The sequence below is a fragment of the Bufo gargarizans genome, chromosome 1, assembly GCF_014858855.1.
Source record: "Bufo gargarizans isolate SCDJY-AF-19 chromosome 1, ASM1485885v1, whole genome shotgun sequence".
In the NCBI taxonomy this organism is placed as follows: domain Eukaryota; kingdom Metazoa; phylum Chordata; class Amphibia; order Anura; family Bufonidae; genus Bufo; species Bufo gargarizans.
Window position 1 is genome coordinate 222,123,630 of NC_058080.1, and position 15,857 is coordinate 222,139,486.

General features: G+C 41.9%; 1 protein-coding gene across 2 annotated transcripts in view; it reads left to right on the plus strand.

Annotated features, from left to right (window-relative positions):
* Positions 1-15,857, plus strand: part of EGF (epidermal growth factor) — a 163,516-nt gene that overhangs the window by 131,069 nt on the left and 16,590 nt on the right. For both annotated transcript variants that reach the window (XR_006386790.1, XM_044268240.1), the window contains exons 18-20: positions 6,037-6,175; positions 7,176-7,337; positions 14,632-14,709. Coding sequence is in view for 1 of the 2 variants with exons in the window: in XM_044268240.1 (XP_044124175.1) it covers positions 6,037-6,175; positions 7,176-7,337; positions 14,632-14,686 (356 nt within the window). In the remaining variant the exon portion in view is untranslated. The remainder of the gene's footprint in view (positions 1-6,036; positions 6,176-7,175; positions 7,338-14,631; positions 14,710-15,857) is intronic.

Here is a 15,857-nt window from a genome sequence, read left to right on the forward strand (position 1 = left end):
ACATTAGCATACAACTGTCCCCAATGGGGCTCACAATCTAAGTTCCCTATCAGTACGTCTTTGGAGTGTGGGAGAAAACCGGAGTACCCGGAGAAAACCAACGCAAACACACGGAGAACATAGAAACTCCATGCAGATGTTGTCCTTGGTCGGATTCAAACCTAGGACCCCAGTGCTAACCACTGAGCCACCGTGAAGTGCCGAGATATTCTATGATACAGTACCTCCAGTGTTCACCCTCTGGATTAACTTTTTCCCAAAAAATATTCAAATGTGTTTGAATTCTAATGCCCAGAGACAGGACAGACTCCGGCGACTTACCTAATCTGTCTAGTCTTTCTAGTTACACGGTTTCAACGTTGTTTTTGAAATTCTTGAGATAATAGTTTAATTAGTTTACTAAACTAATCCTTGCAGTCTAAGAATTTAAGTTACTTCTTGCATCACCCTGCTGTCACGATAAGGCCTCATACACACGACCGTTGTTGTGTCCCGTGTCTGTTGTTCCGTTTTCCGTGATTTTCTGCAGACCCATTGACTTTCAATGGGTCAGTGGAAAACTCGGCTAATGCACCGTTTGTCTTCCGCGTCCGTGATCCGTGTTTCCAGTCCGTGAAAAAAATATGACCTGTCCTATTTTTTTTCAGAGACAACGGTTCGCGGACCCATTCAATTCAATGGGTCTGTGAAAAAACACGGAGGCACACAAGATTGTCGTCCGCGTCCGTCTTTTTCCTATCATTTGCATGGCAAACTTGACTTCGATTTTTTTTTAACATTCCTTCATGTCTGATGATCCTCCAAAAATAAAGAAAGACACACGGAAACAAAAACGGACACGGATAACGGAACAACGGAACCCCTTTTTGCGGACCGCAAAAAAATACTGTCGTGTGCATGAGGCATAAGGCCGCTTTCACACAGTCAGTGTTTAGTCAGTGATTTCCATCAGTTATTGTGACCCAAAACCAGGAGTGGATCAAAGAACAGGTGCAGGTCTTTCCATTATACCTTACCTTTGTGTAGGATCCACCACTGGTTCTGGCTCATCATAAAAATGCCTGACCAAACACTGATCAAACACTAAGGTCTCTTTCACACAAACGTGTGATGGCCGTACCCGTGCTGCGAAACGCAAATTGCGGTCCGCAATGCATGGGCACCGACCGTGGGGCAGCTGCATGCGGATCGCAACCCCATTCACTTGAATGGGGTCCACGATCCGTCCATCCCACAAATAATTCTATCTTTTTGCGTAACGGAAGCATGGAACGGAACCCCACGAAAGCACTCCGTTCCGTTCCGCACGTCATCTCCGGATTTGCGGAATGGGTCTGCATCCATGATTCGGAATGCATATGGCCGGTGTCCCTTGTATTGCGGACCCGCCGTATGCGGGCCACAATAGGCCATGGGGGACACATGGCCGTGTGCAAAAGGCCTTACCGTGTGAAAACAGCCTAAGGGCTCATTCACACGAACGTGTGCTGCCCGTTGCCGTATTGCTGACCACATTTGCGGATCCACAATACACGGGCACCGTTCCATGTGCATTCCGCATCACGGATGCGAACCCATTCACATGCTCTATCTTTTTGCGGAAAGGAGGGATCGCGGACCCATTCAAGTGAATGGGTCCATGATCCCCATGCGGTTGGGCCACAGTTGGTGTCCGTGCATTGCGGACCGCAATTTGCGGTCCACAGCACGGGCACGGGCTTCACGCGGTTGTATGAATGAGCCCTAAAGCAGTTTTAAGAAATCCTCACAATGTCTATGACATTGTGTGGTTATTCACATACCTTTATGTTGCTTCACTTGCATTAGTACATCCAGGATAACATGTCTTGCGTTCATTCCCAAATAATTGAGCTTTTCCTATATTTGTGGTCATTTCGTATGCACGTTATGGGAATAGAAATGACTTCTTACTTTTTGATGTCTAAATGTATGCCTGCACAGCGTGTAACAAATGGCCGTAATCTCATAGGGTATCACACTCGCCGTCCCTGCTTTCGGATCAATGGCTAAAGCCAAAAATCTTCACTGCTTATATCTGCATTTCTCTCGGTTTCCTATGCCAGCTGTTTAAGAAAAGGGACACAAATGGAAGAAGTACATAGATTTATTGGAAATCATTAGAATGAATTCAAAGCTCAAATCAACAGTGACCCAGTTGTTAAACCCATCCGATAACTGGTCCTGTTGAATAGTCATGAGGGTCAAGGAGATGACACTTAGATGTAAGCAGGTTTAGGCAGAAAATGCTTTGATTTATTTGCCTTTTACGAATCTGTAGCCTTTTAGGGAATACATGTAAACTGATGCTAACTAAACTGAGTAAATCTATGTCCTTACATTTTATTTAGTATTGTCCCTAAATCCAGAATTTTATGTAAACATTTCTCATTTATTAAAACATAAGATAATCCTTGTCACCATGCAGAGAAACAAGCTCTGTTCAAAGGGAAACTATGGGGGGATTTATCAAAATGGTGTAAAGTAGGACTGGCTTAGTTGCCCATAGCAACCAATCAGATTCCACCTTATAAAATGGTGGCATCTGATTGGTTGCTATGGGCAACTAAGCCAGTTCTACTTTACACCAGTTTGATAAATCTCCCTGATATATTATTACATACTCCATTACAGACATGAACACATATTATATGTACACATAGTGCTAGGATATGGCAGTATCATTCCCCACACGCAGAGTCCTCTGACATGACTAAAGGACTCTTTACATGGGCCAAAAGTGAACGCGCAAAGGAAGATTACTTGACAGAGAAGCATTCATAAGTCTACATTGGTAAATGATTGTATTGTACCTGTTCCTCTGTTATTCCTCCGATACTTGTATGTCTAAACTGACAACAGGGTGTCACCATTCCCATTGTAAAAGGAGTGGGTCCCTAAATACTGAAATCATTGTCCAGTCAGGGTTGACAGCGTCAGACGTGTCGCAAGGCGAATGGTAACACCTTACAGTCCACATGAGTCCAGTAGGAATAATGGAGGAGTGGAACAAAGCATCGTTCTAAGAAAAGATGCACTAGAATTATTCTTTGGGGAATACAAATGATTACTAAAACTGACTGGATAGGGTCCCTGTCAGGATTTCTCTGCTTATTATAGCATACCCCATCTTGCTGCCACCCCAGACACTGTGATGTATGAACTGTCAGTGGGTATCAGTGAAGGCACACACACTAGAGCCCATTACACCTGTACATATGACGACGTGTTTCCTGGAATTACAGCTATCTGCATGGCGCTGAGAATACTAAGTGCCGATAGGAATGTTGGTTAACCGGGGAAATCTTACTCTGGAGCCAAAGTATTGTTACATATTTAATAAGCTTTTCATATGTCTCCAACTATAGTCCTGTCATTTTCCACTTAACGTCCATTTGTGTAATCACATTTAAAGGGGTTGTACGGTGGGTAAAACTTTTTTGCAAAAAGGCTCAAATTAGGTTGAAAAAATAAAATAAAAGAAGCAATACTGGGATCACTGTTCCTTCCTACTCCTGTTCCGATGCTTCCCAGGTCTGTGCAGGTCTCTCCTTCCGGGTCCATCTCAACAAACAGGAAAGGATTCAGACAGAGAGGAGATTGCCGACGTGAATATTATTTCTTTTTTTAAAACCTAATCTGAGCCTTTTTAAATTAAAAAAAAATATAATAATAATAAATTACCACTTTAAAGTAGAACTCATCACAAAGTATTAGGTAGAATATGTAGTCTCAGCTGCAGAACCATTGCCAATGAAAAGAACCAGAAGGGTTAACCCAATAGAAAGGCCATTGTGCTAGTGTAGGCCGTGAATGTATCCAGGTGACCAGGGATATGTCTGCATGAATGACATGGATGGCCATTGTGACACGACTCTCCTTCCCCCAATAGCTGATTGCTGGGGATTAGAGAAGCCGAACTCACTGCAATTCCAATTACAATGAAATAATCAAATTTACTAATTTAATAAGCAGACATCATTTCACTCAGTGATTAAGTGTAATATTATTATTCCTGTTGTTCTATGATCATATTAAGAGTCGTTCCGTCTTTGGGGCTGCGTTTTCTCTGTATCTTGTAACTAATTCCTTGCACTTAGCCTCGTTCCTCTTCTCTCTAGAGCTCTGTTTTCAGCTCGTGGGGTATCTTGGGTACGTTAAGTGCAGTCCTTTCGGTATTATAAATTATGTATGTGTTTTATATATATTGAACTACATAGTTATAGCCCATTTTCAGGATGAGAGTGAGATATGATAGTGTGTGCATTATATAGGGTGTCATTTAGTAGATGTTATTCTGTCCTCAGTGGATGATGAGACTGCTGTTCTTCTCCCCTAAAAGTGAATGATGGTAAGCTCTATAAACCAACCATTTTAGGGTCCATTCAAACGTCCGCAATTTCGTTCCGCATTGCGGACCCATTCATTTCTATGGGGCAGCATGATGTGCTGCCCGGATACAGAATTGCGGACACGCACTTCGGGTCTGCAATTCCGTTCTCGAAAAAAATAGAACATGTCCTATTCTTGTCTGCAATTGCGGACAAGAATAGGCATATTCTATTAGTGCCGGCAATGTGCAGTCCGCAAAATGCAGAACGCACATTGCCGCTGTCCGTGTTTTGCGGTTCCGTGGATCCACAAAACACGTTACGGACATCTGAATGGAGCCTTAAAGAATAAAAACTGCTAAAACTTCAAAAAGGTTGAGTTCTGTATTCTGAAATTGCCCCTGTCTATAGTCCAAATGGTCTCTTCAAAAAAAGAGCTAGCTTAAATACTGCCTGTAGCAAATCCAACACGTTTACGAGAGGATCTGAGGCAGAAGTCCGATGCTGACACTCAAATTTCGACTGCGCATGTGCGGTTTCATGTACCGCTGTTCACGTGTTGGGCTAATCCACCAACCTCCATGTAGAATCCACAGTAAATGGAGTTATAGAATTCAAATTCACCTGCATTGGTGATGGATTGTCATTGGATTCTATGTGGATATTGGAGTGGAATCTGCCATGAAATCTACATCAAATCTACAATGTCTGAAAGAACCCCAACTGGCACTACAGATGACAATTCCAGCTGCAGAACCCTGTATAAATCCTGCCACTTAATCCTTAAAATCCTTCAGGCTCCATGCACATGACCGGGTGCAGTCCATGTGCTGTCCGCATTTGCAGACCCGTTATTTTCAATGGAACCATGGTCCACTTTTTGCGGACATAGTCTATCTTTTAGTGGAACGGGCATAAGGATGTGGGAAGCACAATAATGATCCATGTGCTTTCTACATACGTATGTCCGTTCCACAAGAAGATAGACTATGTCCGCAAAATGTCTGTTCCGCCAAAATATAGAACATGTCCTATACTTGTCCACAAAATGCGGACTGCATTGAAGTCAATGGTCCTAAATGTGGAGGGAATATGGACCGCATCCATCTTTTTTTCCCGGATCAGTGGTTTATGGACTGCAACATGGGCAATCTATTAATGTATAAGGGCTCATTCAGACGGCTGTATGCTTTCCGCAAAAATACTGAATTCTATCCGTTTTTTTTGCAGATCCGCAAAAAACAGATAGCATTCAGTTATTTTGTGGACCCATAGGCTTCCATGGGGGCATGTCCAGATTTTCACGGACAAATATAGGACATGTTTCATTTGTTTTGCGGAACTGTGGAATAGAAAAGGGCCCCATAGAAGTGAATGGGTCAGCATCTAATCCGCAAAAAAACTGATCCGCATTTTTGCGGATAGCATACGGCCGTCTGAATGAGCCCTAAGGGTTATACATGAACTTAGTCCAAAATAAAAAATAAGAAATCCAAATCACTAGATATGGAGGAGACATAATTTTTATTATGCTTCGCTATCCTGATGGGTAAGTGGACAATTCAGCTACATCCGTATCTTATGATGTCATATAGGTATAGCTGTACAGGTACTATACTCCTGAAACACCTTGTTCATACTGTAATGATGCCATGTAAAACCTATATACATATGGATAATTTTTCAGAGCCATTCGCAACTGTTAATACGACAGTAAATGACACATCTGGAAAAAGTCACACACAGGACTGTCCTGCTTCCCATGATCACTTCTGTTACCGCGGCAAATGCAGATACTTCCCGGATCTGGACGAATACGGCTGTATGTAAGTACTGCAAATTACTAGTGTAGGATTAGATTTGATGATGATGATGATGATGATGATTATGATGATGATGATGATTATTATAATTAATGGGCCTAGAAAATGAGCAACGTTGAAAGATCATTTTCCAATAAAAAAAACAACAAGATATGAGTAAATCGTCATAACTAAGCAACGAAAATTCTACAAAAGCAGGGTGAAGCAGTTGTAATGCTAGAGATTGTCACCCAGCAGTCTAAGGAAAGGACATATGGTAACTACAGTAAATAGACGAGGCCTTTTCCAAAGTCTCTGGATCCTGATATGTAAATGTGATGAACTTGGCAGTACAGCAGGAAGACTTCTTAGTGATTATATCAATTACTAGAGTAGCTTTCCGTTAATATCTAATCGTGAATTTCATATCTGGTGATATCACATGATCTGTATCTACTTTGTCATCTCAATTTATTTAATAGTACGATTTTTATATTTAGAGTAACTAACCTTTTCTACAACTTTGTTTCAAACTATTAAATGCCCTACTATAACATTTTGTAATATACTTTATTTTATTTTTTTACTGTTTTAGGGACCAAATAGGTTCCTGGAGTCCTGGAGGTTTATAACGCTTTAGAATCTATACACTGTGGGGCTGATATATAATTATTACAAAAAATGATAACAGGGAAGTTAGGTGCACAAGGTGTAGAAAACTTTAACACTTTATTTAGGGATTCTTTATTATGTATTTTCAATGTGGCCAATAGGTGGCACTGTTGGCCTAACAATCAAAATACTGTACTGTACCTCGCTATAGCATTTGAAATAGCTCTTTTAGTAAAGCAAAAACATATTTTTTTCATATGAATCCGGTATGAAAAATGTGGACATGTATCTTATTGTTACTTTTATTATTCTTACTATTGTTACAGTGATCTCTCGTTATTGTGTAAATAAAACCTAAACTGTGCAGTAGGTATTTGTGCAGGTATTTCTAAGTCTGTGCACTGTATTCCAGTTGTATTGCAGGATATTTTGGAGAACGATGTCAGACTTATGACCTGATTTGGTGGGAGAAGCACAGTGCACAACTGAAGATTCGCAACATCACGATTAGTGTTTCATTGGTGGTTCTCCTCCTTGTACTAGGACTTGGGGGTTTTGCAGTGTACTATTACAGGTGACCACATTTTATATTCCTTCTAGCCATGATTTCTGTCACAAATGTTTGACATTAGATACACAATTCTGATTCAGACATCAATGTATTCTCCTCACTGAACCCGCATAGCACACAGACCCATTAAAGTAAATTGGTGCAATACACACAGCAGCTTTTCTGCAGTAAGCAACCTTTTTGGTTTGTTTTCCATCCGAGACTATAGTTGTGGAAAAACATGATGCATCTGGATACCATAGAGATGTCTACATAATGAGGCCGAGTTCACAATTTGCTGAACGGCCCATTATAGAAATGCCTGTTCTTGTCCGCGATTGCGGACAAGAATAAGACCTGCTTTATATTTTTTGCAGAGCTGAGGAGCAAAACAACATTGAAATTAATGAGTCCGCACCTGTTCCGCAAAATTGCAGAACGGACCCATTCATAAGGTCATGTGAATGAGCCCTGATTGTGAGCCAAAACCAGGTTCTGGTAAAAAACACAGAATAGGGACAAATCATTCTCTTATACATTATCTCTGAGTAGGCGTCACTACTGGTTTTGGCTCACAATAACTGATGGAAATAACTGACCAAATAACTGAAGTGTGAACTCAGCCTTAGGGCTCATGCACATGACCGTATGTATTTTGCGGTCCACAAAAAAACACAGATCTGCAAAAAATACGGATGACGTCCGTGTGCATTCTGTATTTTGCGGAACGGAACAGCTGGCCCCTAATAGAACAGTACTATCCTTGTCCGTAATGCAGACAATAATAGGACATGTTCTATTTTTTTGCGGAAGAGACATATGGAATGCGGAACACGGAGTAACTTCCATTATTTTTATTTTTTTTTTGCTGACCCATTGAAATGAATGGTTCCGCATACAGTCCGTAAAAAAATACGGAATGGACACGGAAAGAAAATACTTTTGTGTGCATGAGCCCTTTGCATGAGGCTGTTATTGTAAAGGAAACCTGTCACTAGAACATATCCCTGAAAGCTGCCCTGCAAAGCTAAACTAGCTGCAAAGTCCACGCTAAGTGTGCCAAATGCCATGTTCTATATGCTGGTATGGCATGCCTGCCCTCAGTGAACCCTTTGTTAAATCCATTGAAATACTGTGCAGTTGTGCCATTCACCAGCATTAAAATACCTTGTGACTCTAGCCTCTGCTTAACTGAATAATACGTAAAGCCATTGAAGACTCCTATAACAATAATACCTAATTTACCGTGTACATGCTTATACTAGTTAAAGGGGTTCTCAGGACTTTTTAGAAAACCCATCCTTTCTTCTGCCATGTTGATGAAAGATAGTTTGGTTAATACTTACCCTTCCGTCGTGCCACAGATGCCGCTATTTCCGCTGCACTGACATAGACTGTGCGCTCTTCAGCTCAGGTCCTGCACTTCTCTTGCTGTTCGGCTGAATTTACTATTATGCAACTGTACAGGAAGAGAAGGGCACGCATCTGTTCAGGACCCGAGCAGAAGAGCCAGTATCCTGTGTGAGTGCAACAGAAACGGCAGCATAGGATGGGTAAAAAGCCTGAAGAACCCCTCTAAGTAACCCCATTTTTAAATACTCTATAAAGGAATTCTTTCTACAGAGGAGTCTCCAATTCAGGAACCTCGTCTATTAGCAAGAGCACTTCTATCTCTCTTTCTCTCTCTCTGGAGGACATGGTATATTTAGAAATTAAATGCACCGTCCATTGAATTTAATGGTAAATGTCTTTTTCCCCTGTGGTGGCGCTGCATTGAAACTGAACACTTGCTGTTCGATATCACAGAGCTGATCATTTGGGGTCCCAGCAGGGGTACACACTAACCAGTGTTTAAAATGTATTTTCCATTTAGGAAGTGTTGTACTATCCAAAAATAAACAATCTCTATGGGTTTATTCACAAACCGAATTCACGTAAAAATTCCCTAAGGTTTAAAATTAATCATATTGAATGCCATTAATAATCATGGACTCTATGGTTTTATAAAAAGCATTTTTAGAATTGCAATCTTGGTCTTTTCCTCAAAGAGATGTGAACTCTGAAGTCTACAAGAATGAGCAGCTGATATTGAAAGAAGATGGAAACTGATTCCTACTGAGAACTGGCATGTTTTGATTGAATTTCAGCAATATAACATCTTAATAATCCTTCACTTCCTCCATCTGTTCCTGATTTGGCCATCACGCCGGAGTTATCTTGGCTATCTTGGATGACTATATTTGCTGCTGATCGCTTTTACTGAACCCTGAAAACATGACATCTCTATCAGCTGGGAAGACATATGTTATATAGACGCCCACTGTGTCCACGGTATCGGTATACCGATCCTGGCTGACATGTGGGTTCCTTCAATGACATAATCAATATAACGGTGCTAGAAAACACGTGAATCAGACTTTATGACTTATATAAGGTAACTAAGTACATGTGTGGCCAATGCTACTGATTTAGTGAAGAAAGATGTTGCTTTCACATAAAGGGTACGGCCATGCATTCATTTTTTTTATGCCGTTATTGAAGCCAAAAGCAGATAATACTTCCCTTTTTATTAAATCCACTCCTGCTTTTGGCTTGAAATCTACATAAATCTGAACATGTGGTCGTACCTTCAGGGTGAGACCATACGGTGTAGCTTAATACATGCAGACAAATCACACCCACCCGTGGTGGTGAATAGTTGCCCAATTGTACAGATGAATTGTACAGCCTTTTGACACTGTAGATAGGTACGGTTTGGCCCTTTGTGCCACCACACCATGAAACCTCAACCGCAAAAGCTGCTTGTATGGTATCTGGGATAAACACTGATTTCAGTGAAAAGTTGTAATTAGAGTGAAGCTTTGAAAAATTTTATTTGACAACTTCGCCAAAGTTTGACAAGCAATTTGATTTGTTACAAATGAATTTGTCACAAATCTCTATAAATCCGATATATCCAGGCCAATGTGAATCTTGGTGCACTGCACACTTACGTACACAGCGATAAATTTAGACCTCCCTGTAATACTGACGCACACGTAACTCTACAGCTAGCAGCACAGATGAGCTATGAATCTTGGTGCACTGCACACAAATGTACACGGCGATCAATTAGACCTCCCTGTAATACTGACGCACACGTAACTCTACAGCTAGCAGCACAGATGAGCTATGAATCTTGGTGCACTGCACAAAAATGTACACGGCGATCAATTAGACCTCCCTGTAATACTGACGCACACGTAACTCTACAGCTAGCAGCACAGATGAGCTATGAATCTTGGTGCACTGCACACAAATGTACACGGCGATCAATTAGACCTCCTTGTACTACTGACGGCACAGTAACTCTACAGCATCCAACAGAATGGATTAACTATGGCTCTTGGTGCACTGCACACTTATGTACATTGTGATAAATTGTAGCCAGGGGCGTACATAGACATCACTGGGCCCCATAGCAAAAATCTGAATTGGGCCCCTTAACCCCGCCCACTACCCACCATGGCCCCTCCCACTTCCTGACCTGGCTCTTCCCATGTCACACCCCCATTAAATAAATGTATACATGACCTACAGAAACTGTTAGGGATAAACATTTTTATTTTTTTATATTTTCATACAATGGGCATGTCACTTGCCAGGCTTTAGCAGAGTGGACACAGGGCGCAATATGTATGCCACACAACTGAGTGAGTGCAGGGCAGGAGCGCATACACATCACTCCTCCTGCCTCTGTCCACTGTGCTAAAGCCGGACGTAAGCCATCCCCCACATCTTAACCCCTTTGCTACCTGCGCCATTTTGTCATCACTTCTCTTACCCCAAACCCCTTTAACTCCTTGCTGCTGAGTGTGCACATATGCGCATGTGTTTGTGTGTGTGTGTGGGGGGGGGGGGGTGGTTTGGCTGGTTGGTGAAATATCATTTGGTGGCTATGTGCACACTCAGCATTAGCAGCAAGGAGTTAGAGGGGTTAATATCCAACCCCTAATGCCCTCCAAAATGCCCGGGGGGGTTGTTAGGAAGGAGTAGGTGTAGGTGTAGGAGGAAAGCACACTGTCCTCTATGAGCCCCCCAACCCCTAATGCCCCCCCCCCCCCCAAATTCTCAGGACAGTGTGCTTTCTTCCTACTCCCCCCCCCCTACCCCGGGCACGCCCCTTTTAACAAATACTGTAGTAGATCACTAGCAGTCCTATGTAACACAGTGATAACTCTCTGAGTACAGATAATGTTGTAGATGGGTGTGAGGCCCCAGAATTCAGAACACGCACAGTGTTACCTGAAGTCTGGGGCCGGGCTGAGGCAGTGTGGGTCAAATTCTATATACCCCTTACCCTACCGAGAAACAGATATGTGCATGGATAATATTATTACAGGAGAATGCCGCCCCATACCTGTTACATCCAGTGACGTCTCCTGTGATGTAGACTTTTCTCAACGTCTTCATCCAGAGATAAGACCACCATGATAACTTCTTTCAGCCGCTTCTCGTCTCTGCAGAGTTTCACAGAAAAAAAATTTAGGTTCCTCACTTTACTATAAACCTCTCCTTCCTGGTGTCTCAACAACTCATCCTGCTGCCCCCCAATATTGTGCTAGAGCCAGACAGATAGTCCCCCATTCCCCATAATATTATTCTCCCTGTATATTATAATGGCCCCCACTTTGTTATTAATATAATGGCCCCCACTTTGTTATTAATATAATGGCCCCCTCTTTATTATTAATATAATGGCCCCCTTTGTTATTAATATAATGGCCCCCTCTTTGTTATTAATATAATGGCCCCCTCTTTGTTATTAATATAATGGGCCGCTCTTTATTATTAATATAATGGGCCCCTCTTTAATAACAAAGAGGGGGCCATTATATTAATAATAAAGAGGGGGCCATTACATTAATAATAAAGAGGGGCCCAGGGGGCCATTATATTAATAACAAAGAGGGGGCCATTATATTAATAACAAAGGGGGCCATTATATTAATAACAAAGAGGGGGCCATTATATTAATAACAAAGAGGGGGCCATTATATTAATAATAATATAATGTCCCCGTCTTTATTATTAATGTAATGGCCCCCTCTTTATCAATAATATAATGTCCCCCTCTTTATTATTAATATAATGGTCGACTCGTCTCTCCACTCTTATTAATACTATGATGTCCACTGACTGAGTACAGTCGGTGGTCCCCTTCTCTTGTCCCCAGTGCCTCTGCAATAAGGGTAGAACGTAGGGATTAAGGAACATAAAAAAAATAATAATTAATACTTACCTCTCTAAGGACAGCTTGTGGCATCCTGGTACAGGATCGCTCACTGTGCCTTCCCGCGCCGCGTCATCTCGCGAGATCCGACGCAGGAGGTCACAGTGAGCACCTCAACTGAAGCCGCTCCCCCGGCCCCTCCTCACTTCGCCTGCCCAGTGCGCGTCACGCAGGGCCTCTCCTCTCGCCGAGTCGCCGGCCTCCGCTCCGCCCCCCTGTAAATCTTATGTTATTCAGCTGCGGCTGGCCGGCTTCGTTCTAACGTGTGGGCGGGGCCTTCTCTGCGCTCCGGGCCCCCCAGTGCCGCGGGCCCCATAGCAATAGCGTGGTCTGCCTCTATGGGCGGTACGCCACTGATTGTAGCAGAGTCTGTAGTTTAACAGTCTCCTACCCTTTCCTTCCACTGTCCCTGCACTCTCCCTCTCCAATATTGTCCTACACTCTCTGTTAACAGTTTGCAGCAACACTGTCCCTAGTGCATAGGCGTCTTGTCACGTCTCTCCCTATGCTCAGCTCACAAGAAAATGGTGGCAAACACGCAGGATCAGGGTTTTTTAGGGCTTGGCCTGTCTGTGACATCACAGGGGAATGACTACCTCCAGATTGGCTGCAAAGTATTATGGGTGATCTAGTGATCTCACGTTCCTGGGCCTCACTCTTCTACACTTTCACTTTCTAACACGTGCAGCTGCCATTTTAGGAAACCCGACTCATTACCACAAAGTGCAAGGAAATCCGGAGATGTTTAGAATCAGAATTTTCAGACTGAATTCCGTTTCGGATGCTTCACTTCTTTCAACACTAGTTGTAATAATTAAGTTAGAACTGGAGAAGTGATGATTAGTTGGCCCTTTAAATTGCTGTTGGAAATTGTTGGAAGAGCAGAAATGTGTTTTCCTTTTTATTTTTTATATACATACAGTCTATCTCTAGCTATCTAGTGTTTGCAAATATCGAAATTATTTTTGTAACTAACAACTGAGCATGCTTAAAGTGGTTATTTCCTTTGGACAATCCTGATCACCGCAGGCTGAGCTGGTCAGCAAGTGTTCAGTTATCCTGCAGCACTTCCTCAGGTAAACTAAAGTATTACACATTTCTAATGGAAATCAATGGACTGCTCATGTAATGCCACATCCTCCCACAGCAAGAGACATTCTCTAGAGCTGGGTACTCTACCTGAGCAAAATGCAATGGGTCCAATGTTAAAGGGCTTGTCTGTCCTGAAAAAAAGGGGACATTTAGACCTTTGATATATTAAGCAATATATTTTACAATATACATACCAGGCTGATTACCTCTATTGCCCTTTCCTTGAGAGCCCCATGATGTAGAAGTAAATTGACAGTAAATACCTGGATCAGTTACCCATCTCCAGCAATCCTATTTCTTGTATCATTTAGTAAAGAAGAAGTCATCAGGCCTCTTTACATTAAAGTGGTTGATCCACCATAACAGCTTATCACCTCTCCACAAGATAGGGTAAATAACTGATTTCTGGGGGGTCCAATGCCTGGTTCCAGCACCAATCAAGAGATTGGGGGGTCCCTAAGTCCCCCAAGGAACTGGAGTAATGGTTGCACATGCACAGTACATCTTCATCCAACTCTATAGAACTTCTAAAAAGAAGCTGCGTACAGCACTCAGCTATTTCTGGCAGTTTCATAGGGATGAATGGAGGAACAGAGTGCATATGTGACCATTGCACCATTCAATTGTGGGCTCTGGGACCCTGTTCTCATGATCATTGGTGGGCCCAGTGGTCAGACCCCCAGCAATCAGATACTAAGCCTATAAAGAGGTGTTTAGTTCTTATGGTGGAAAAGCCCTTTACTACATTTTAGTGTTCAAAAATGAGGTTTTATAGACCAGCGTATTTCTTATTTCTTGTATATTGAAGGCTCCATGAATGTTGTGGTTTCCCACCATGTTTTACAAGCAGTTGGTTGTGCAGAACTGCATACAATGTGAGATTATTAGCAGTGAACTTTTCAAAAGCTTTCATTACTAGTGTGATTTGCCCATCTATTTTTGCTTTTATTACAGGCATCAACTTAAGCAAAGCGGAGACACTGACAGGCGGCACGTCGAGCAGCATTAGAAGCGGGTAGAAGTCAGCCTACGGTAAAGTAACTCTTTATTAATAATAAGTCACAGGGAAGGATCAAAGGGCAGAAGGGATCCACTTGACATTATCCATGAAATAATTCACATCTTCTATACATTAAGTAGCTGCCAGATTCATCCAGTGCTTTGCCCTGAACTTCAGTTCATCTTACTTCATTGTTATCCCTCAAAGTTCCCAGCTGCCTGGATATACTGCAGCTATGAGCCAGTGTTATTGTTAGCCCCGACACAGAACAGTTGGAGAGCAGAATCTAAATTAAGGAAATGACAAAGAGGTGACATGGCATATCAGTGAAAGCCACCCGCAAATTGGTGGAAACCCTTGTGTTTCAAAAGCCTCCGGCTCTTTGTCCAATGGATAGATAGATATTAGATAGATAGATAGATAGATAGATATTACATAGATGATACATAGATATTTATTAGAAAGATAGATAAATATGAAATAAATAGAGATGGATAGATATGAGATATACCACAGTTGATTGGGCATGCGTAATAGCATAGAGATAACGTATTTAGAGATGAATGTGATTAAGACTGCATGGTATCTTTATGATTTTAATTTGTTTTTAACTTACACATATGTTCCCACATAAAGCAGTAATGACCTATTAACTTGGCATGTACTTTTTTTTTTTTTTACAGTGTATGATTATTTACATGCACAGTTTATGATGTATGAATTATATTAGTATGCACTATTTTGATGATTGCTATTTTAATGTTATTAACCAATTTGCATTAATCATGATTGAAAATTGTATATATATCTGGTACTATGACACTTTATTCTGTTACTTGAAAAAAGCCCCAGTAAGAGGACTGAAACGTTGCATGGGTGTCACGCAGTGGAGTATATAGAGAAGTAAGGGCTCCATGGCAAAGAAGAAACCAGACCCCCTTACAGGACAGAAGGGTTTCTGTCTAAACCCTTTTCAATGACCCTTGGGCCATTTTTCCACTGCCTTATTTGCTAAAAGTTGTTCATTTAGAGGGTAGAGTCCTGACCAAGTCTTCAGAGGAGATAATCCCAACTAAGACTGGGCCCCCTCTTGCCCTGGGCCCCATAGCAGTTGCATAGTCTGTCGCTATGGTAGTTACGCCCCTGGACTGATACTGCAGATACACTCTCATGGTGGTTC